Source organism: Meira miltonrushii, assembly GCF_003144205.1.
Source record: "Meira miltonrushii strain MCA 3882 unplaced genomic scaffold FA14scaffold_4, whole genome shotgun sequence".
In the NCBI taxonomy this organism is placed as follows: domain Eukaryota; kingdom Fungi; phylum Basidiomycota; class Exobasidiomycetes; order Exobasidiales; family Brachybasidiaceae; genus Meira; species Meira miltonrushii.
In genome coordinates, this window is record NW_020289946.1 from 1,338,653 (window position 1) to 1,360,279 (window position 21,627).

Genomic DNA, 21,627 nt, shown 5'->3' on the forward strand with positions numbered 1-21,627 from the left:
GTTCTTGCATACGGCCTTTCGCCGAGAAAGTTCGTGCCGCTTTAATACCGTTCATTTTCATACTCCGTCAATCTTCAGCCTTCTTTGTGAAGCAGAAAAAAAAATTTTCAGGAAGATGTAAGAAGCAGTCGTGTACGAAGTGTGAAGTCTCTCTTTCTTCCCATCATTATCTTTGAAATTTCTTCTTAGGTGGACGGAAGCAAAATCCTGAAGATATGGTTGAACGTTTAAATGGTGTCGTGGCTGATGTGCCTACACCGAGAAACAGGGATGGCACAATCAACTTGGATATCGTTCAAGTCATCGTTGATCGCATGGTAAATGCTGGCGTTAGTGCAATCTTGGTGGTAGGTAAAGTAGGAGGATTTGAAGAACCTGATTGTGTGGACTTTGACTCATCTGAGCATAAAAAAGTCGTCAACGCATATCTAGAAGCCGCAAAGGGAAGAATTCCAATCATCGCAGGTCTTCATCCTGTTTTACACGACTTTATCGATGAATGGTGTCAAGGCTATGAAGCTTTAGGTTGCCATGCTATTATGTTCATGTTTGGATCAATCGGATTGGATTTCTTCGAATCGCATCAAGAGATTGAAAATATGGACACTCCCCTGATGTATTGCTCGTGGAATTTGCAAAGTGAAGGCAAGACATTCAGTAGGTTTGAAGACGTGGCTTACGGCAATGATGCGACTGTCTTTGATGAAAATTATCGAATGGATTTCACAACAAAGGCGCAATCAGGAATACGATACAAAAATCGAACTTTCAATGGTACGGATCTATTATGCTTCTCTGCTTTGGCATTAGGAGCGCCAGGTATAATTTCTGGAATGGCAGCAATCCTACCACAACATTGCGTCGAGCTGTATCGAACATTTACAATCGAAAAAGATTTGGAAAAAGCACGTAAGCAATGGGAATACTTATGGAAGCTAGCGAAATTCTTGGAAAGCGTCGATTATGCTGCAGGTGTCACAGCAGCCCTGCGAGCTATTGGTATCGATACTGAACTAGACCGCGAAGTAGATGATGTATTAGATGTAGGCGAAATGAAACGTTTACGCCTTATCCTCGACAAGCGCACAACTTCCAAATCTGACGAAGACTACGATACTAGCACCATCTCTGCTCTCTAAAAAGTCGTGCGAAGCTGTAAATTACGAAGTATGACCCAATACATAACTAGAAAACAAGCGTGTATTCTTTCTTTCTTTCAATCCACTTAGAGTTCCTTTGACCGTGAAGATTAGGGCAGGTGTCTATTCAGCAGTAAGGTATGGCAGAGTTCAAAGGCCTCATTCTTTGGAAAGATTGACGTCAGTGATGATGGCGAGGGGAATAACACGCTCTAATATTATTTGTCACATTTTCCCCGTCTTAGTGTCCAGCAAAGCGCGTGTGGTTGGTTAGTGCTGTGCTGGGAATAAAGTTGCAGTCAAATGAATAAACTCGCGTGTGCTCGAGCGTAAAAAACAGACTGCTGTAGTGCTTCTTTAATGAAAAGCGCGACACTCAAACTCAGATTGAGCAGCATAGCTTTCATGTCAGTCAGTACTACAAAGAGATCTTCTTGTTCCTCATCCTCGAGTCAGTACAACAACTTCACCCCTTTCTGTCAACAGGCGACGATCGATCAGAAAGAAATACACTCCCTTCAAACTCAACCCCTTCACCCCTCTATTTCGCATCTATCCCTCTTTTCCCACCAATGTCGTATCGAAACGGCGCTTATGGCCAAAGTACTTCTCCTGGCAGTGGGGCCGGAGGTGGCGGTGGCTATATGCAGGGACAAGTTCCACACGTTCAACAACCTGCAATGAACGCTTATGGAGCTCAATTCGCTCCTCAATCAGGAGGTGGTGGTCAGTATAGCGGTGGAATGGGCGGTGGAAGCGGAATGCCGCAATACGGTTACCCTCAACAACAGCAGCAGCAAGGAGGATATGCTAATAATCAAGCATATGCTCAGCAGCAACAACAACAACAAATGCATCAACAACAACAGCAACAACAACAACAATCCCCTCATCAACAATATTCTCCCTCGGCAACTTTGCAAGCTCAAATTCAAGCCGCTGCTTTGGCCGCACAAGCACAACAACCTCCTAGTCAATTACAACATCCCGCAATGTCTCAAGCCGCACAGATTCATCAACAACAAATTCAAGCCGCACATCAAGCACAAACGCAATATCAACAACACAACCTTCAGGCACCCCATTCAGGAGGTAATGGCGCTCCTGGCTATCGTGGTACAAGTCCTGGCCCAGGTGCAGTTGGAAATTCGATCAATCGTTCTCCCAGTCCCAACTACGGTGCAGGAAGAATCAGTCCAGGACGTGGCGGTGTTGGTGCAACAAGTAGCAATAATCAAGGTCCTGCTCCAATGCAAGGCGTTCAACCTACCTCGCCTTCTTCCCCACCTGTGGGAAGCAGTGGAAGACCAAGCAATGCAACATCCTCTAGTGCAAGTGATAAAGGATCAGATTATGTCTACTTTGAAAGAAGTACACAAGGCATGTCCAAGACAACACTTGATGCTGCAACGGGTGCCAAATTGAAATTGGAGCATTTCTACAAAGTGGCCGTAGAACAAGCTATCGAAAGAAGCAATAGACGTGTAGAGGTGGAAAAGCGATTGACAAATCCACCAGACGGAGTACCAATCTCAGAAGAACGCAAACACCGTCAATTGGCATCTCTAGGTCGCAAAGAATCCGGGTTCTTGCGCTTACGTCGTACCAGGCTGGGACTGGATGATTTCCGTACCGTCAAGGTGATCGGAAAAGGTGCTTTCGGTGAAGTGAGAGTGGTACAAAAGGTTGATACCGGAAAGATTTATGCAATGAAGACGCTTCGCAAAGCAGAAATGTTCAAGAAAGATCAATTGGCACATGTACGAGCAGAACGTGATGTTTTGGCAGAGTCCAATTCTCCTTGGGTTGTGCAGCTATACTACTCTTTCCAAGATGCGCAGTACTTGTATCTTTTGATGGAGTTCTTGCCAGGTGGTGATTTGATGACCATGTTGATCAAGTACGATACATTCTCGGAAGATGTAACGCGATTCTACATGGCAGAATGTGTTCTTGCGTTGGAAGGTATCCACAAATTGGGTTTCATCCATCGTGATATCAAGCCTGACAATATTCTCATTGACCAAAAAGGACATATCAAACTTTCCGATTTCGGTTTGTCGACTGGGTTCCATAAGCAGCACGATTCGGCTTATTACCAAAAGCTGTTCGATAGCAACAGCCCGCAAAATCAACAGCAGAGCGGACGAAACAGTGTCGCAGTCAATTCGATCGTATTGACGTTAAGCAGTAAAGATCAAATTGCAACCTGGAAAGCAAACAGACGTAAGCTTGCATATTCAACAGTCGGAACGCCAGATTACATTGCACCTGAAATCTTTTTGCAACAAGGATACGGACATGAATGTGATTGGTGGAGTTTGGGAGCGATTATGTTTGAATGTTTGTGTGGTTATCCGCCTTTCTGCAGTGATGATGCTCATCAAACGTACAAGAAGATTTTGGGATTGGAATGGGCCTTCCCTGATGATGTTCATTTGTCGCATGAAGCGATTGATTTGATCAAGAGATTATTGTGTCCCGCTCAACATAGATTAGGATTGAACGGAGGTGCAAAGGAGATCAAAGAACATCCATTCTTTGCCGGTGTTGATTTCGATTCGATTCGTCACATTGAAGCACCATTCGTTCCAACTCTTAAATCTATCACAGATACGAGTTACTTCCCTGTGGAAGATTATAATGACGTTCCTGAATTGCCTTCAACAGACGTCTCTTCGGCAACTGATAACAAAGATTTGGCTTTCATGGGTTACACCTTCCGTCGGTTCGAACGAAATGCAGATCATTTGTGAGGAAAGTGTTCGAATTGATGAGATTTGTACGGTATATCAATTACTCTTTTATTCATTACAATGACATTTGTTCGAAGAAGAATGTGTGTATGATTGTGTGCGTTGTCGTCATGTGATTCTTCTACCCGTGTAAAGCAGGCAGAAGTGCTCTCATTTGCAAAGGAAGAAGAAGAACTCATTCTGGTCATGCGGAGTTTGGGAATCCGGCGCCGTTTTCTGGACGTGCAATTATGCTCAACCCCACATTCTTGCACCTACTCTTTTCCTCCACCGTCATCAAAGATACTCAATCAAGTTATTTCTTCATTACCAGATTCAACAAATCAACTTACAATGTCAGATCTGAAAATCATACCAATTAATCCCAAAGCTTTGGATTTGCCAAGTGGAACGGCAAGCTTTGAAGAAAGACGAGCAATTTTGCGAAAAGAACTCTCAGACAAAATTCCAAGGAGTCGTTGGTTAGATGAAAAGGTGGTATCTAACGCACCAAAAGATGTAACAGCAATCATTGGTGAAAGTGGACTTTTAACCGAGGAAGAAATTGCTATTACGGAAAAATACGATGCGCCCACTTTGGTCAAACAGATGATTGAGGGTAAACTTACTTCTGTTGACGTTACGACTGCTTTTTGTAAACGTGCCGTTATTGCTCATCAATTGACAGGCTGTTTGGTGGACTACTTTGAGGAAGAAGCACTTGAAGCTGCTTTGAAGGCAGATCAACATCTCAAACAGACAGGCAAGCCGCTTGGACCTCTTCATGGCTTGCCCATCAGTGTAAAAGATCATATGCCGCTCAAAGGTCATCCAGCCTCGACTGGTTTCCTTTCAACTCGAGAAGAGAAAAGCAAGGAAGACTGTCTGTTGATCTCAATCCTACGTAAAGCAGGTGCCATCTTTTACGTCAAGACGAATCAACCTCAAGCAATCATGCATTTAGAATGCACATCGTTCATGTTCAGAACTTTGAATCCGTTCAACACCACCTTGAGCGCGGGTGGTTCAACAGGCGGAGAAGCAGCATTGATTGCATTGCGAGGATCAATCTTAGGATTAGGAACGGACATTGGCGGATCAATTCGTGGTCCAAGTGCATTTTGCGGTATTTGGGGTTTCAAACCAAGTTCACAAATTGTACCTTTGACCGGAATGCCCGTTGGCGTTCTTTCTGCTCCCATCAGCATTGCATGCTGTGGTGGTCCAATGACTGTTTCATTGGAAGGAATCAATTATTTCATGAAAGTTATTTTGGACGCAAAACCTGAATTACAAGACTCTCAACTTTTGCGTTGGAATTGGCCAACTTCGTTCGTCAATGCGAGCCCAAAAAAGCTTCGTGTTGGATTCGTGCTCAATGATGGTCATATCACTCCTCAGCCACCTGTCACAAATGCGTTGCTGTGGGCAAGAGAGCTGCTCGATAAAGCAAAAGACAAGATTGAATTGGTTCCTTACACGCCATACAATGTTGCAGAAGGTAACAAGCTCTTGCATTCTTTATACTACCCTACAGGCTATACCGAATTACGTAAAGCTTTGAAGGATGGTGGTGAGCCAGAGTACTCACTGACGACCAATACACTACGTGAAACTCGAGAGAAGCCGTTGGATGCTTTTGAGATCGCGCGAAAGAATGCAGACTTACAAGATTTCCGTGTCAAATTTGTCGAACATTTCAATAAATTTGATTTGGATGTAATTTTGGCTCCTTGTTTCGTCGGTCCAGCTTGTTCACACGATACTGCCTTCTACTGGAATTATACATCAATTTGGAACATTATGGATTGGCCGGGTTGCGTTTTTCCTACTCCAATTCGTGCAACTGGAAAGGAAAAGTACACCAACGAAGAACAAGCAAAAGAAATGAGTCTCGAATCAAGCCGTGTGGTGGAATTATGGAACAAAGGTGACTTTGAAGGTGCACCGGTCAATCTGCAACTAATTGCGAGACGCCATTATGACAATGAATTGATTGAAGCACTTCATGTGATTCAAGGTATTCTCTCTAGCTAGGCTCGATGTGACTGTGAATGGAATGATGATACTTATGATTCTTGTTTTGCTGCTAGAGTGAATTGGCGCGTTTAAGTTTAGATTGAGAACGCGACTTGCATGCATGCATAAGAATAAAGTTAAAAGTGTGTCTTTTGACATCCACCACCGTCATCATCTTGACCTAGTCAATCATGCCTCCAGGACGTAAGCGGAAATCCGATGCTCTCCAAAGTACAGAAAACTCCATTGCAAGCACATCCGAAGTTACTACACCAAGTCGGGCTCCGGCTGGAAGACCGAGTAATAACACCAGTCGTACCGAACCAAGACCGTCACAGTCAACCCAGACTAATGCCAATCGAGCCCAACTAAAATCACCACAGTCAAGTCAGACTGACACCAATCACACCGAACCTACTCTGTCACAATCAGACCAAAATGTTACCAAAGGCGATAAGGGACAATTCCTCGTCAATGTGTACGGAGAAAATCGTTGTACGTTTTGCAGTACACACGCATACAATGCATGTCAAGTTATCATCAGTCATCGTTCGATAAAATGTTCTAAGTGTGCAGAACGTAAGGCCGGTGCAAATAAATGTGTTTTAAATCTAAAACACCTCAAAGGGCTTTTCCCAGCCTATGTAGAACGGGAAGAGGAACGTCGGACAAGGTTCGAGCCAAGTAAATCGCCTAATCACAACAATAACGGGAAAGATGTACAGCTAGTTATCATACATGCACTGCTGAATGATGTCATTCGCTCTCACAAACGTAAACCAGAGCCGGACGTTGATATGATTGGAAGGCTAGAAGATATCGCCGACAAAGTTGAGCAATACATGTCATAGTGTCGTATTTGCACCATCTTTCGTCGGTCGTGGCTTCTCAAGTCCTATTGGATCATTGATGTAATCCGCTCAAAGGGCAAGCAATAGCCAGGCAGTGGCAGAACAGAAAAACGCGGCTTTGGAAGGTATCTATCGCAAGATGCAGTTATATCATTAATTTACGGCATTGTTTTATAGCTAAGATTAATTTGTATTTGTACAAAATGAATTGAATTTGGAGAACGGTTGAAACTGAAATACGATTCGTGGGTCGTGTGCTGAAGTTGTGATCGATGGAATCATTATTGCTCTAATTTCATGTGCTTGAATGCCTCTGCAGAGCTTACAGTAGCGGCTTTTGGTCGATTTCTTCTCGGACTGGGACTCAAACCAACAGAAGGAGGTCTCAAGAATCCATCAAGTCGGTCAAACGAACCTGAAGTGGACGAAACAGTCAATTCCTGTGATGAAAGATCAATTATTTGTTGTGCTTTTCTATGCTCTGGTCCTGCATGATGTTGTTGATGTTCAAATGAATTTCGATAAGCTGAGATTTTATCCATGAGCGCAGCATCTTGTGTTGTAATCAATCGATTTCGTTTTAATTCTTCATCTCGATTCGTGCCTGGCGTATCTGTACTTTGACTGCTTTGCATACGAACATCCCATGTTGTTTCATCAATCGTATACATGTTCATATCCTTCTTCTCTTGAAGCCTTGAGGGTGATGAGTTTTGCGAAGGTTGACCAGGAGGCAAACGTGTATACCTCTCATCATAAGATGGTGGTCGGTTTCCTCGAACGGTCTTCTTTCCTTCTCTCACAGAAGTAAGAGAACTTGAGCGCATAATCTTTTGCTCGTTTGCTTCAGTGTTGCATCGTTCTAAATCTTGTGAAGCAGCTTTTGATTTATGGTCTCTCTTCTTCTGTGAACCTTTGAATGGGAACTTCTTTCTTTCTTGATATTCATGACCGAAATGAGTTAGAGCCTCTTCTATATTAACTTGAACAGCTTGTAAAAATCGTAAATCTTCAATGCCGATCACCAAATCTTCGCTTTTTACTAGTGCTCCTAATACGAATCCCATCTTTCCGTTTCGTTTGATCGCAAGAAAGATTCCAGCCACTCTTTCACGGTTGAGTGAGAACTCATCTTCATTCATGAATGGCGCATGTGGCATTTCCTTCCCGTCAATTTGCGGATCCAAAGCAGGATTCGTGGACTGAAGAACGATATAAGGCTCGGAAGCACTATCGAACAATTTTTCATGGAATGTGTAGGAGAGCTTCTGCATTGGCTCGTCTGTGTCGTTAACGTATGCCAAGATATCCATCCTTCTTTCCGTTGAACTTGCCCAAGGAAGTGTGATTGCAGCAAGATAGATACAATTGAAGTCTGTCACAGATCCAATCGAGACCAAAATCGAGAACACTTTCTCACCTTCTAATGGAACAACGAACAATCCATTTCTTGCGCAAATCGAAACTTCAAAAACCTCTCTTGATCCACTTCGAGTTGAATGTGAAGGACCAACGTCATAGATTATGTTCTTTGAATGGTCGTAGAGTAGAGGAAGGTGCTTTGGTAAATTTGAGTACATCAACTTCATTTGTTCCAGTTTTTCCACAAAGTTCATACAATAACCAAGCTCCAGAAGTGTTCCAATCTTTCGTGCGTTTTGACGTAGAAACAAATTGAGCGTTTCATTCTTGCGACCTGGTACCTTTCCCCAGGCGCTCAAGACGCCCATTGGTAAGCCATCTGCTGCCAATATTGGTACTCCAGTATAAAATTTATAATGCTTGATCGAATGATCGATCCTGAATGGTTGATAAATATGAGCATCGTAAGCTGTATGACCATCATCTTCAATCAAGAATTCATTCTCGGGTAATTTGAAGCGCCAATCTTCTCGAAAGTTGTACACTTGCATTCCCAAGTTACGATTCAACATGGTATGTGCACAAACTGATTGCCTTCTACCTGTTTGAGCATCACGGTAGATTAAATCCCTTGAATGATGATAGATATCATCGTAGTCGATGTATCGCAAACAGATCTTGAGCTTAGGTAGCAGGAATCGCATCTCGTCCAAAATGTCACTTATACGTTCACGAACGATCTTGTCTTGTTTCAACACGCCCAACCGATGGAATGACTGCAGTCGGATACCCTCCCATTTCGGGATGGGTGCATAGAGCATACCAGAATACGTTGGCGTAGCATCTGGACAAGCATCGAATTCCGGAACACCTTTGGGTGAAGGTGGCATATCATTGAAATTGAGCAAAGCAAGAGTATATGTTGTATAGAATGTATCCCAATCTTTTAATTGTGCAAGAGTCCCTTTGTCTAATCGAATTCCATTTTGTTGTTGAATTTGTTTCACAGTCAGGTAGGTCTGATTTTCTTCCATTTTTATTGAATCTTCTCCCCAAAGCGCTTTTGCCATTCCACCCCAAGTTGACAATACATCATTCTCTGCTTCGCCTAAAAAGATCGGAGATGGACTCTTTGATGGACCGTACCTGACATCTTCTTCAAACACGTACGGCGATCCTCTAGATTTTGTTTTCTGTGGCCGCAGTAAAAGTCCCAATTTGTTATTCTCGAGCAATTTGAGCTTCTTGTTCGGGGAAAGTGAACTTGAAACGATACTTTGCGAAACTTTTGAACGAAAAGATGCAGTGTTCGTTGAAGAAGAAGAGGAAACGAATGATTCACCACCACCTCCGAAAAGACTTGCCTTTGACGCTTTTCTGACGGGCTCTTTGAATGGGATTTCATGAATTGCATTGGCTTCAAATGGAAAGCTTAGCATTGGATCACTTTCGTTCCATATCCTATTCGCTAAGGATTGAAAGCGAAGCAATCTGTCCACAGCCGTATTGTCCAACTTCAACGTTCTACTTGCATTTGAAGATGAAAAACCTTTTGCAAACATCAATTCACGCATCTTGTCTTCTTGTGCTGATGTGATGTTTGCGTTTGCTGACGTGGCAGAAATATTGATCGAAAATGCACCGTTTTCCAGATTACCCGGTCGTACAAATTCGTCCGAATCCGGTCTTATTGAAGAGAAGAGCTTACCATGTTCACTATGTTTCTCTTTGTTGCTGTATGGTGATCGATTGGAGATTGTGTGCAGTGGCAAATAGGCAGATTGATGTGGACTGATTGTTGCCACACTTCCTGAACTTGAACAAGACGTTCCTCCCATCGAAAGCGAAGGCGAGGGTGGAATCTCTTCAGCGCCCATTTGATCATTACGCACCAATGGAAAAGCAGGTAACCAGGTTGTTTCCAATAACAAGCCAGAAGGTGGACAAAGAAGTGTTAATGGAGGTGGAAAGACGTAAGACTCGTCCATTTTGTTTGTGGGAGATGATTTTTGATCGTAAAGATTGATCTTTAGATTCAACATCAAAAAAAATACACGATATCTTGGTTGTCTTTTGATGCATAAGAAAAATGGGGAAATTTTTCTCCTTTCAGTAGCATTGCATATTACTCTACAGAAAAGCACCTTTGCAGTGCTACTCCGCAACGGCGTGGCGAATGCATTATATTACGGATACGCCGACAAATTTGATGTTATGCAATAGAGAAAGAAGGACCGGACCGCTCTTCCTCCTTCTCTTCATTCAAGAGAGGTCTTCCGTTTGATTTACCGTTGAGTGGAATACCGCCCGTTGGCCTTCATCACTCAAAAGCAAGCATCACTCTCGCCCACGCTTCATTTCGGCTTCAGGAAAATCAATCAGAGCCCTCTTTTTTTCTGCGGCGCCGAACGAAAGCTTGACGGCAGAGACATTCACACTCTTTCAGTCTTGATGATGTAGGAAATTGCTCTTTCACTTCTCTCTGCTAACGGCTCCAGATCTGATCATCGGGTCGATATGATTCAATCTATTTAGCATGATTACAGCATATTCTCCTTCTATCACCACCCCTCTACGGAAGCTAATCATCCGCTCCACTTTCCGTATAAATTCGACTTTTGAATCTTTTCCATAACTTATCATCTCCTGCCAATTCTCTGGCTAGGTCCAAGACATGTTCGACCGTGACACTTGGCATCTTGTAATCGGTAAGATGCTTTAATGCTTTGGGTAAATGAATCTTGTGCCCTGTATGTTCCAGTGATTTGGGTGCTTTTGATTCTCTGCGTTCTACCTCCCGGTCTAACAAATGTTTTGGCACCGGTCGATGAACATGTCCGGCAAATCGTCCTCCATTATCCACGAAATCGCTCCAAAGCGTATGTTCATCGTAGGTGGTGTACTCTAATTGGTAATCCACTCCTTCTGGCGGTTCTTCACCCCGCTCTTCAGCGTCCTTTCTGCGATTATTATGCTCCTCCAGATCCAGAACCCAATGACTGTAGCCTAACATTGTCAAATAGCTATTCTTACGCGAAGGAGAATCGGGAGATGTATGTCTAGGAAGATTATGGCCTTTCTTGTGCTTCTTGTGATGTCTCGGTCTACGATGACTTCTTCCGAGTGGTTCAATTGGCTTCACCCGCTCTTGCTTGGAGTCGAAGTCTTCCTCTGTTACAACACCAGCCTGTGGCTCTACGGATTGCTCTTCCAAAAAGTATTGACGCGGGACGTCGCTCTTCCTCTGTCTGCTTTCGTCCCAATCCGATGGTCTGGAGTTGTTGTATGTCCAGACACGAACGGTGGGCAAATACGTCGGAACGACAGCAGATGATGCGAAAAAGGGCAAATATGCATCAAGGTTGGTCTTTTGCTCTGTAGGTACTAGATCGTAATCTTTTCGTAGATCGGAGGCTATACTGGCAATATGAATCGTGCCTTCATCATCTCGATCTCTAGCAAGCTTGAGGCTTTTGGCTGATTCGGATGCGATCGTGAAGTCCTCCTGCAAGAACATAGCATCGATGTTCATATGTCCGAAATGTTGCCCGACAATCGTATCTTGAAATCGCAATACGATATCCGTATAACGATCATAACAATCTGAAAAGTAATTTCCAGCTGTTGGAGGCACATGACCGATCAAATGAGCTTGCATTGTACGATTACGTAAATCGGATAATTGATGTTCGAGCCAGTCCAATTGAATCGATCCGGGTTCATGTCTTTTCTTACAACCACGTGTAGCAGCATTTGCATCATACCAATAAAGCGTATTCATACTTAAAACAGCCAAATCGTTCGGTAAAACATCTTTAACAAAATATCCTCCTTTCAAAAAGTGTTCATGCTGTTCTTCTGGGATATGTGCTGACCATATATCGCGAAACGCTCGCGTCATTGAATTCGGGCCAGGAAACATGATATTGTGCGGAATGATGTCATTATTGCCGATATTTGGTATGATTGGCGTATTTGGGAATTTGTTTTCAAACAATTCCAACGCCCAGCGGTTATAGTCAAAAATCTCTTCCGCATTACGTGGATGAGTGAAATCGAGATCGTGACGAGCGGTATCACCTGTCCAAACGATAAAGTCGAATGCTGATGCACCTTCACCATTCTCGCCAGTAGAGTCACCCCAATTCTTTGCTAGCCAATCCATAGTTGCTGAAATGAGTTGTTGAGGAGCATCACAAACGCTTACAGGTGAACCCCAATGACCTGCTACGTCTGGTTTCTGATCTTTGCCCTTCTTCTTTTTCTTTTTCTTCTTTTCCACATCAACCTTTTTATCGTCTACTTTATGACATGCATCATTGATCTTTGCTCCGGGTGTATAGTATTTGTCAGGATGCATATCTGTAATGTGTAAGAATCGACCTGCACCATTATCTGATTGAAAGATGGATTTCTCTTGCCAACCTTGTTGCATGAATGGCATTTGTCTTTGACCTTGAACGGATACCAAGATGGGCAGGGCTAAGCCTAGCAAAGGAGCGCCATTAGAGACCTTCATTTTGCGGACAGGATCACAAGGTGGTGTGAAGAGGTTAAAAGCCAAAAGATCCCTCACTGCATTATGATATGGGAACGTGGTATGAATGAGAACCCCATCGGTTGTATGCTATCGAATAGCATGCAAGCCCTTAAAAGCGGGAAAAAACCTCCACTGAGACACACACATTCATTCCTGCCTGTCAAAAAAGGGGAATCCATCTAATCAATCAATCAATTACTCTAAACGCGCTGTCGTGTTTGTATGCGTGTGTGTGTGTGTGCAGGCAGGCAGGTATACAAGCACAATCTTCTCAAATGAATCAACCGACCTGTGTGTGTGCCTGGGCGGGCTATAGGCTGCGTATACAAACAAAAGCGTGTGTGTGCAGAAGAAGAAAAATTATTTATTTCCCCAAAGTTTAGGTTTTATGATTTTCTAGGTCTTCTTGATCACATTTAAAACCGAATCGATCACAAACAAATCACACACGACATAGGCAACACAGAAGGGTGTGCGATAGGAAGCAAAGGTATACAGCGATACGTAACGTTGGATTCAAGGTATCTCATTCTTCTACCTGCACTCGGACAGCCCGGCAACATCGATCTTCCAACAAGAAACAACCGTGGAGATCAGCATCCGTGTCCTTGTCAAAGATGAGTGCCATACCTTCGACTCATATCGAAAATGGGAAACACAAACGGGAAGACACGACAGAATCACTATCCAATCGACCACATCTACATATCCCCGGCATCGACACAGCAGCATCATCACCTGGCGTAATTGATTCACCTTTGCATTCTCCTACATCTTCTTCCGGTCATCATGGAGGTCTTGCAACCAATGGACATGCAGCATCACGTAGACCAAGTGCAAAATTGACAAGGAAACGTAACATTGACAGAGTTCATTTTGGAGCATACGATATAAAGACGTGGTATTATAGTCCATACCAATTTGATGAAGAAGAATGGGCAGCTTTGGCAAATACGACCGCAAACGGAAATCCAGGAGGATCTTCATCCAATCCTACACAAGCCACCAAAAATCACTCAAGAAGCGAAACAACCACATCAACAACATCAACTCTCAACCCTGACAGTTTGGTAGAATCTATTCCTCTACGGCATGGAGGTGCTTTATCCAATAGTGCTGAACATGCGCCCGCATTACAAGCAACAACGAATGGTGAAGCACGTGTACAAATACAAAATGAAGAACCTGTTGCTAAATCGATTTGGATTTGTGATGGTTGTTTCAAGTATATGAGAACATATCCTGGCTTTAAAGCACATAAAAGACAATGCAATCTCACTCATCCCCCGGGTAAAAAGGTCTATCAACGTGGAGCTCATACGATTTGGGAAGTGGACGGGTCTCTTCAAAAGCTTTATTGTCAAAATTTGTCATTGTTTGGAAAGTTATTTATTGATCACAAGACCATCTACTTTGATGTAGAGCCTTTTGTGTTTTATGTTTTGACGGACGCAACAGCACAATTCGATCACGTTTTGGGATATTTCTCAAAAGAAAAGGTATCTTATGATGATTATAATCTGGCTTGCATTATCACATTCCCACCTTTTCAGAAGCATGGTTTCGGAACTTTGATGATCGAATTCAGCTATCATCTTTCTGCCATCAATTCCGTTGCAGGAACGCCGGAAAGACCGTTGTCTGATTTGGGGTTGAGGGGTTATTTGACTTTTTGGTCTGCAGTCGCATTGCGTACGTTGGCTCTCTTCTTTCATGATCAAGATGAAGATGTTCAAGGACGTATTTTGCCTCCTATATATACTGCAACATCATCTTCGCGAGCAAACAAGCAACAAGCACAACCAAATGCAGCCACATTGGCCATCTTTCAACAACGTCAAAAAGATGAATGTTTACGGATACGTAGAATTCTTGTAGGAAAAGCATTACCGGGTGACAAACAACCGAAAGCTACAACAAAAACCACGGGAAAGAGAGGTAGACCATCTTCTGAAGGTGGAGATTTGACTGGAACCCTTGTTGAGGATCCATTGAAGAAGAAAATGGCAAGTGGAGTGTCTGATCCTGGCTCATCTCAAAATGATGCGGTTCAATCAGCTACTCACCCACTTCTCAAAATTGATGAAAATGAGCCAATTACTTTGCATACATCATTGGAACGTTTATCGGAAGCGACAAATTTGCGTATGGAAGATTTAACGTTGGCATTATCGGAATGCGGATTATTACAACGTAAAGCGGTTGAGCATGAGCCACTTCAACTTATTATCACTCGAGATCTTGTTCGTTCATCTTTACGTAAATTTAACGTCAAGAGACCCATCTTGGACGTGAATTATGTATTAGTTTGATTAATATATGATAAGATTGAAATATGCCTGCCTGTGTCTGTGACCACGGTGAATTGATTTTATGCCAAGCTCGGCCTATAAAGATAGAGAGATTTCTGTTTATAGGAGCTTTACCGCTGTCTGTGCAAATTTAACCTTAAGACGCGTCCGTTCACTATACTGTTACCCGATACGCAGCGCAACGCTTTGGCAATAAATGCAATGCAAAGTAGATGTGTACACACGCACACAGTGACAGTACAGGGCGGGAGAGAGATGGACGCACATAATGTATTAGTGTGTACTGTCAATAAAGCCGACAAAAAATAAAATAAAATGGAAATGAAGCAAAAGGATACTAAACCGATCATTCGCAGGGACCACTTCGATCTCTATGAATTGTACCCCCCATTTACCATCATCAACGAGAATACCTCAACCGTCAATCCGAGCTGGACTTGGATTCTGCTTTTAAAGACTAGTGCGACAAAACCTTTTGCTCTTCTCATTCAACAGAAGCTGCCCAGGATGAACACCAAAGCAGCTTCTGAACGTTATCAAAGACAGGTACAAGATATATCAAAACAACCAGGTAATAATACATGCGCAGATTGTAATGGAAGGTATCCAAGATGGGCAAGTTGGAGTTTAGGAATATTCTTGTGTATGAATTGTGCGGGCGTTCATCGAAAGATGGGAACGCATATAAGTAAAGTGAAATCATTAACGCTTGATACATGGTCGAAAGAACAAGTTGAACGAATGCGGGAGAATGGAAATGTAAAATCAAATATGAAATTCAATCCTGACGAAAAGCGAAATCGACCGCCAGCAAACGTTGAAGAAGGCGAAAATAGTGAATTGGAGAGGTTTATCTTTGATAAATATCGAGGTAAATTTATGGATGCATCAAATCCTCCTCCCGTACCCATCAAAGATAAATGGCACGTTTCACCCAATCCGACTGGCTCTACAAGTAGCGGCGATAGTAGTCGGAAACAGTTCCCTGCCAATTCTCTAGGGACTCCTTCAAGCGCGAACAAGTCTACCGGCAGAAGTAGTACCTCACCTTTTCCGTCAACTTGGGCAGACGCACAGAGAGCTGCTTCCGTTTCACCTGCTCCTGCCGTTCAGGCTACTTCGTCTTCCGCTTCCACCACCACATTACAGGCTCCTCCTCTTCCGAATCGATCCGGCTCGTCTGCCTCCATCACCCGGGATGCTGTTGCGAGCGGAAATGGTTTAGCACCTCCAGTGGCAAGCGTTCCTCCGCGTTCTTCTTCCGCTTCCATAAGTATGCAGAATGGTACGAATGGTATGATGTACAATGCAGCTACAAACGGCACAACAAATGGACATCAAGGTGGTATAAGGGCAACTGCAAATGCGACTGCATCATCAAGCGTCTTTGATGATTTGTTGTCGTTACAAGAACCTGCTCAACCTTTCGTTCAGCCTGCTTATCAAATGGTTCAACCGGGACAACAACTTAATCCTTGGGCACATCTTGCAACACAACAACAGGCGGTCGTCAGTCCGATGGTCATGTCACATACTGTGAATGGAACCAACACTTCTTCTTCGCCTTTCTTCCAGCAACAGCAGCAGCAGCGCGCTCCACAATCACCTTTTGGACCGGCTGGCTTTGCGGGTGCAGGTGATCAACAAAGAAGTGTAAGCTTAGGCGCGATGGCATTCACGCCGACAGGATTGCATTTACAGCAACAACAGCAGCAGCAATTCAATCCGCAGATGATGGGTCAACAAGCTTTCGGAGGTCAATATGCTGCCGTCCAACAACAACAGAACTTCTTTCCTGCACAACAACAACAACCTAGCCCAAATGCAAACAACCCTTTTGGCTCTTTTGCAAACACGATGATGCCGACTGGAATGCAGCAACAAACTCGCCAACAGCCAATGTGGAATCAACAACAACAGCAGCAGCAGCACTACCAGCCTTTTAATCAATGGCAATAATTTCGCCATGCTCAAAATATACCAAGCCTTTTTTTTTGACTATTTTATGCCGCCAGAGAATTGTACTATGCCATCATTTACACACACTCGATGCTCCATCTCTTTCGCTATCTCTCATGCTTGTACACTAACTCAATTCCATCTGTCAACCACTCGGGTTATAAATTACACTAATGATACATGAATTTTTTAGGAAATCGGTGCAGATGGTTCTGTCGTGCCTTCAGCCGTTGAAACGGAAATTTGAGGAGTTACACTTCTGCCAGCTATGCTAGGACGTCTGGCATTCGAAGGAGTTGCACTTGGCGCTCTGACAGAACCTGCTTGTTGTGGTGCCGTTGGCGGTGGCGCTATTCCTTGTGATCGCATTTGGGCGATTCGTAATTCCGATTGAACACGATCTAATTGACGTTTCATTTCCAATCCACTCGTTACCGCTCCAACAACGCCTTCCCATTTCTCACAGTTCGATTGCGTTGGGAACGTTAACCGCAACGAGATCGGAGGTCGTAATTCTGCCAATGCTTCTTGTGTTTTCAGTGCTAAATTTGACCTTGGCATTAACATACGTGTCGAACGAAGGTAGGCTCCATGTGAAGCAGCAGAATTGTTCGATACTTGTGCGACAGGTGGATATGTCGATGGCGTTCCAGTCAAGTGTGGATAAGGTGGCTTGCTGTTCGCCAAAGCGGCCGCAGCTTGTGGATCAAATCGGACGATGTTATGTACTTCATCAAAGTGCTTGCTGCGTAATTCTGCTTTTTGCTTAGCTGTGAGAGGTCCTGAAGGTGTAGAAGCGCTGTCTCCAGTTTTAGATGACGATCCATCTTCGTCAACTTCTCCTGCTGCCTTACGCTTACGATTCGCTTTACGGTTTGCTTCTGCTGATGCTTCTTCTTCCGGTGTTGCTCCACCAACCCCAGAACCAGCAGCTGCCACTGTTTCGCTACGCACGTTCGGCAATCGTTCCCATCCACCCAAAAGACGAAGTAGCTCCTCCCGTTCAGCAGCAAATTTGGCTTCATTCTGTTCCAGCCTTCTTGCTTCTACGTAAAGTGCTTCTTCTTCGGCTAATTGTTGTGGTGTTCTGCTGAACAATCTGGCAACGTGCTTTTTCCGTTCCACTTCTCGTGTACGATCGAATGAATATGTGGACACAAGCTGTTGACGAGCGTCCATATCATCTGTAGAGATTCGTGATCTGATCAATCGTCTGCAAATGGCATAATATCGCGCTTTCAAATCTTCCATCGATCTTTCTTTCCCGGGCCATTCGTATCGATCTGTAATGACCACAAATCGCAGGTCGTACGAAGAACACAAGTCCATCAAGTAGTCTGTCTCTTCTTTCGTCCAATCTTCATCGCGTAAGTGTTGGTGGTATTCGTCGTTTGAATATCGATAGACGCCCGAATCGGTGTTCTGATCAGAAAATCTGTAAATCCTAGGAATGTCATCCGCTTCCCCCGATGGCAAGTCAAAATCACCCGTTTTACCTTGCTCCTTATTTTGTGAATATTGTTGTTCTATCTGTTCCTGTTCAAGTTCGGGAAGCCAATGACGTAATGTCAGACTGTCTTGTCTAGCCGGATTACGAAAAGGTGCAAAAGTCCATTTTTGTGTTTTTTGTGGACGTTTTTTGAACTTTGGCATGAATCTACCTGATTCTTGACTTTCTCCACCGACATTACCCGAACCAATCCCTCCTCCTTGTGCAAATGTCAAGCTTGGAGTGTTGTCGCCTAAAAGTGCGTACAATTCACGCGAGATTCCATCCACTTTTGGTTTTTTCTTCTTACTTGGATTTGAGGACGTTCCGGCATTGTTTCGATTTGCCGTATTACTCCTATTTCCATTGCTTGTACTGGAGGAAGATTGCCCTTGTGAGATTGCAAATATATCTCGAACATCCTTTCCGGTCGCCATCTTTGACTGAGGAAGACACCAGTCTGTTTATTTGTTCCTGATCGACAAGTGATGATGAAAGGAACAAAAGATTTGTGATTAAAGCGTTCTACGCGTTCACTTTACAGATTATTTAATCGAGAACTAAAAGAGGCGCGAGAGGGGAAATAATTGTACCAAATTGAGCGAGGACCCCTTGCCATTGAATATACCGTTCTGTACACCTCCTAGCAATAAGCATGCTCACAATTGACTCCTGTGATTATTTTAATTTGATTCGTTCTCTCCCCTCTACATTCTATGTCTCTTACATTTTCTCATTCCTTATACCTTATCACATCTTCAGTAAGAAAGAAAGGACGTTCTAGTGAAGTACAAGTACAGCCCCTTTCCCATTCTTGAAATGTGCTCGTTTTGTTTTTCTCAACAGCAAATAGACTCTTTGTGAGCTTCTTATCACATTCTTCATAGCAAAGATGATATACATAACAAATTGTTCTTTAGAAAATCAAGTGCATATATAACAACCTTGTCCTTATCCCACCGTGCACCTTCATACAATTCGAGACAAGTTAGCAATCATGGTTTCAAGAAATCACTTTTCCTTTATGCTCGTTGCAATGAGCATATTGTTGGTTCAAAATGTACGCTCGACACCTTTTCCGGTGAGTATGAATTGGGTTTCAAAAGCCTTTTCAATCGTTTTCCTGACTATCTCCACAAAACCAAATCTATGTTGTGATATCAACAGTCGGAAAGAAGAGCATATACAGATAGCAAATTAAATGAAGCGATGAAAAGGGCAGATGTTGCAAAGCCAAAAATTGATAGGGTCTTCAATCAGCAAAATGGCGTGTAAAAGGACATCATCGATAGCTATTTCAGCCCTGGATACGGAGATATTTGAGCCGTTCGAGAGCTTCCATCAGCGGGATTTTTGTACTACACAGATTGATTGAATTATTCCCGTGGGATCTTTTGTAGTGCGCTTATCAACATCTCGTTCCTTACTCTTTATCAATTTCTTTTCTCCTTCTCTTCATTTAATACATGCCTTTCACAATATTATCTCACAGTCTTCAATGCCATACTACAACTTTCTCGCAGTAACGATTTCTTTAAGAAGGTGCGGGAGTGAAGTGCCAACGAAAAGAAGAGAGTGGAAGCAGAAAGACAGTCAATTCAAACGCGCGCATGCACTTGAGCACTGTGTGGAGTTTGCGGGAAGAAGACTTACTTAGTACGTACGTGGCATTGACTAAAGCGAGAAGTGTCCGTGCATTTTTGAACGTTTTCATTATTGACGGAAGTAATGTACATTATATTGTAATGGTATATGACACAACATTCAACTTCTCAACAAAGCTTCTTTTATTGCCACCAACAATACATACAACAAATCTCTTCTTTCTTTTATATCATAACAAAAATGGGTGTCACAGTCGATTCAGTCAGTCCAGGAGATGGTAAAACATTTCCAAAGAAAGGTGATACAGTCACCATGCACTGTGAGTTGATCTCGCTTTAATTGTAAAGACAATCAATCACTAACCTCTTTTGTTTGCTCACTTTCAGACCACGGTACTTTGCTCAACGGACAAAAGTTTGACTCTTCCGTTGAACGTGGACAACCTTTCCAAACAAAGATCGGTGTAGGACAAGTGATCAAAGGTTGGGATGAAGGCGTTCCACAATTATCTCTCGGTCAAAAGGCAAAATTGACTTGCACTCCTGATTATGCTTATGGTGCAAACGGTTATCCACCTGTCATCCCTGCAAACTCTACTTTGGTTTTCGAAGTTGAATTGCTCAAGATTAACGGTAAAGGTCTTTAAATTTGCTGATTGCTTATCATACTCTTGAATGTATATATGCACAGCTCTTGTCTCTTTGAATAAATAATAAGCTGGGAATGTTTGGTGTGTGTGTGTTTATCTTAGACCTAGACTCAGTGAATTCTGTATACTCAGTACTCGTTCATCTTCGCTTCTTATTCTTGAGGATTATTCTCAGACAATATCTCGCAGCACAAATTGGCGAATAAAAGATAAATTTAGAGCAGATTAACAAAAGCAGTACAAAGATGTAGCATATTCTGCTACTTGATGTTGTTCATCAAGCAAGAAGAATGCATCCTAAAGTGCAGCGGATGAAATTGATCTGCAACTCGTTTAGAGCTTAGCCTTTTGGGCCTTGAGAACACCGTCAAGCTTGGTAGCCAACATGATGTTACCCTTAACCTTGAGTTTACCGGACATGAAAGCTTTTTGACCGTTAAGTTTTCCATCGGCCATATCAACAAAGACGTCATCGGTTGTGTTGATGGTAACGTCAGCCTTTGTGCCTTGCTTGACGGGTCCTTGGTAAGCGACTGCGTTCTTCTTCAAATCGATTGTGTAAACCAATTCCTTACCGCCGGAGTTCTTGATGTGCATCTCGAAGACACCGTTGGTCTGAGAGGTAGAGAGATGGATAGAGTCAGTATAAGCTAACGTTTTATCTAGTGTGCAGGAGAGCACAGAGAAGCAGGCAGCAGCGTCACAAGGCTGAGACAGAATGGCCCTTATCTCTGAGCATCACCAAGTCTCTCAAAATCACCCTACTGCAATTGCTGCCCTCTTCTCATTCCGCGCTTCCTTTGCGCATTTACTCACCTTCTTTTGGATGTCCTTCTTTTCCTTGTCATCCATACCAGCGAGGCCCTCCTCGATTTGCTTGAAAAGTGGTTCAGCTTTAAAGTCAGACATGTTTATAAGTGTGTGTGTGTAAAAAGAAACGGGTTCTAAAAGTGTGTATGTGGTGATG

At 43.2% G+C, this 21,627-nt stretch overlaps 11 protein-coding genes across 11 annotated transcripts; 7 read left to right on the plus strand and 4 right to left on the minus strand.

Moving 5' to 3' along the window:
• Positions 1–215: 215 nt before the first annotated feature.
• On the plus strand, positions 216–1,325 carry FA14DRAFT_174633 (aldolase; the record flags this gene model as incomplete). The annotated part of the gene is made up of 1 exon (XM_025500550.1): positions 216–1,325. One exon carries the CDS (start codon positions 216–218, stop codon positions 1,137–1,139), a length of 924 nt encoding a protein of 307 aa, XP_025353290.1. The 3' UTR covers positions 1,140–1,325.
• Positions 1,326–2,389: 1,064 nt separating this feature from the next.
• Positions 2,390–3,895, plus strand: FA14DRAFT_165634 (AGC/NDR/NDR protein kinase; the record flags this gene model as incomplete). Its single annotated transcript, XM_025499969.1, has 1 exon — positions 2,390–3,895. One exon carries the CDS (start codon positions 2,390–2,392, stop codon positions 3,893–3,895), a length of 1,506 nt encoding a protein of 501 aa, XP_025353291.1.
• Positions 3,896–4,228: 333 nt separating this feature from the next.
• Positions 4,229–5,911, plus strand: FA14DRAFT_125729 (amidase; the record flags this gene model as incomplete). The annotated part of the gene is made up of 1 exon (XM_025496716.1): positions 4,229–5,911. The coding sequence occupies one exon, from the start codon at positions 4,229–4,231 to the stop codon at positions 5,909–5,911; it is 1,683 nt and encodes a 560-aa protein (XP_025353292.1).
• Positions 5,912–6,058: 147 nt separating this feature from the next.
• Positions 6,059–6,978, plus strand: FA14DRAFT_162170 (uncharacterized protein). The gene has a single exon (XM_025499456.1). It carries the CDS (start codon positions 6,085–6,087, stop codon positions 6,742–6,744), a length of 660 nt encoding a protein of 219 aa, XP_025353293.1. The 5' UTR covers positions 6,059–6,084; the 3' UTR covers positions 6,745–6,978.
• On the minus strand, positions 6,885–10,487 carry FA14DRAFT_80159 (uncharacterized protein). Its single transcript, XM_025502919.1, has one exon. It carries the CDS (start codon positions 10,146–10,148, stop codon positions 7,026–7,028), a length of 3,123 nt encoding a protein of 1,040 aa, XP_025353294.1. The 5' UTR covers positions 10,149–10,487; the 3' UTR covers positions 6,885–7,025.
• A 121-nt stretch (positions 10,488–10,608) lies between these two features.
• Positions 10,609–12,550, minus strand: FA14DRAFT_168871 (uncharacterized protein; the record flags this gene model as incomplete). Its single annotated transcript, XM_025500170.1, has 1 exon — positions 10,609–12,550. One exon carries the CDS (start codon positions 12,548–12,550, stop codon positions 10,688–10,690), a length of 1,863 nt encoding a protein of 620 aa, XP_025353295.1. The 3' UTR covers positions 10,609–10,687.
• Positions 12,551–13,022: 472 nt separating this feature from the next.
• FA14DRAFT_162171 (acyl-CoA N-acyltransferase) lies at positions 13,023–14,970 on the plus strand. The gene has a single exon (XM_025499457.1). It carries the CDS (start codon positions 13,264–13,266, stop codon positions 14,956–14,958), a length of 1,695 nt encoding a protein of 564 aa, XP_025353296.1. The 5' UTR covers positions 13,023–13,263; the 3' UTR covers positions 14,959–14,970.
• Positions 14,971–15,465: 495 nt separating this feature from the next.
• Positions 15,466–15,729, plus strand: FA14DRAFT_125668 (Arf GTPase activating protein; the record flags this gene model as incomplete). Its single annotated transcript, XM_025496714.1, has 1 exon — positions 15,466–15,729. A coding segment is annotated over one exon (264 nt), but the record flags the coding sequence as incomplete, so codon positions are not given.
• A 1,310-nt stretch (positions 15,730–17,039) lies between these two features.
• On the minus strand, positions 17,040–18,899 carry FA14DRAFT_162173 (uncharacterized protein). The gene has a single exon (XM_025499458.1). The coding sequence runs from the start codon at positions 18,841–18,843 to the stop codon at positions 17,107–17,109; it is 1,737 nt and encodes a 578-aa protein (XP_025353298.1). The 5' UTR covers positions 18,844–18,899; the 3' UTR covers positions 17,040–17,106.
• Positions 18,900–20,251: 1,352 nt separating this feature from the next.
• On the plus strand, positions 20,252–20,657 carry FA14DRAFT_125498 (FK506 binding protein; the record flags this gene model as incomplete). The annotated part of the gene is made up of 2 exons (XM_025496707.1): positions 20,252–20,330; positions 20,398–20,657. The coding sequence occupies 2 exons, from the start codon at positions 20,252–20,254 to the stop codon at positions 20,655–20,657; spliced, it is 339 nt and encodes a 112-aa protein (XP_025353299.1).
• Positions 20,658–20,954: 297 nt separating this feature from the next.
• Positions 20,955–21,593, minus strand: FA14DRAFT_162174 (sterol-binding-like protein). Its single transcript, XM_025499459.1, has 2 exons — positions 21,477–21,593; positions 20,955–21,275 (listed from the first exon to the last, which is right to left on the minus strand). Exons 1-2 carry the CDS (start codon positions 21,567–21,569, stop codon positions 20,994–20,996), a joined length of 375 nt encoding a protein of 124 aa, XP_025353300.1. The 5' UTR covers positions 21,570–21,593; the 3' UTR covers positions 20,955–20,993.
• Positions 21,594–21,627: the final 34 nt, after the last annotated feature.

What these genes read in the sequence shown, in the direction of transcription:
- FA14DRAFT_162170 (XM_025499456.1), top strand. Translation starts at nt 6,085, where the DNA reads ATGCCTCCAGGACGTAAGCGGAAATCCGATGCTCTCCAAAGTACAGAA.
- FA14DRAFT_80159 (XM_025502919.1), bottom strand. Translation starts at nt 10,148, where the DNA reads ATGTTGAATCTAAAGATCAATCTTTACGATCAAAAATCATCTCCCACA.
- FA14DRAFT_162171 (XM_025499457.1), top strand. Translation starts at nt 13,264, where the DNA reads ATGAGTGCCATACCTTCGACTCATATCGAAAATGGGAAACACAAACGG.
- FA14DRAFT_162173 (XM_025499458.1), bottom strand. Translation starts at nt 18,843, where the DNA reads ATGGCGACCGGAAAGGATGTTCGAGATATATTTGCAATCTCACAAGGG.
- FA14DRAFT_162174 (XM_025499459.1), bottom strand. Translation starts at nt 21,569, where the DNA reads ATGTCTGACTTTAAAGCTGAACCACTTTTCAAGCAAATCGAGGAGGGC. An exon ending in AGAAGGACATCCAAAAGAAG is followed by an intron (nt 21,276 to 21,476) that starts GTGAGTAAATGC and finishes TCTACCTCTCAG; the next exon opens with ACCAACGGTGTCTTCGAGAT.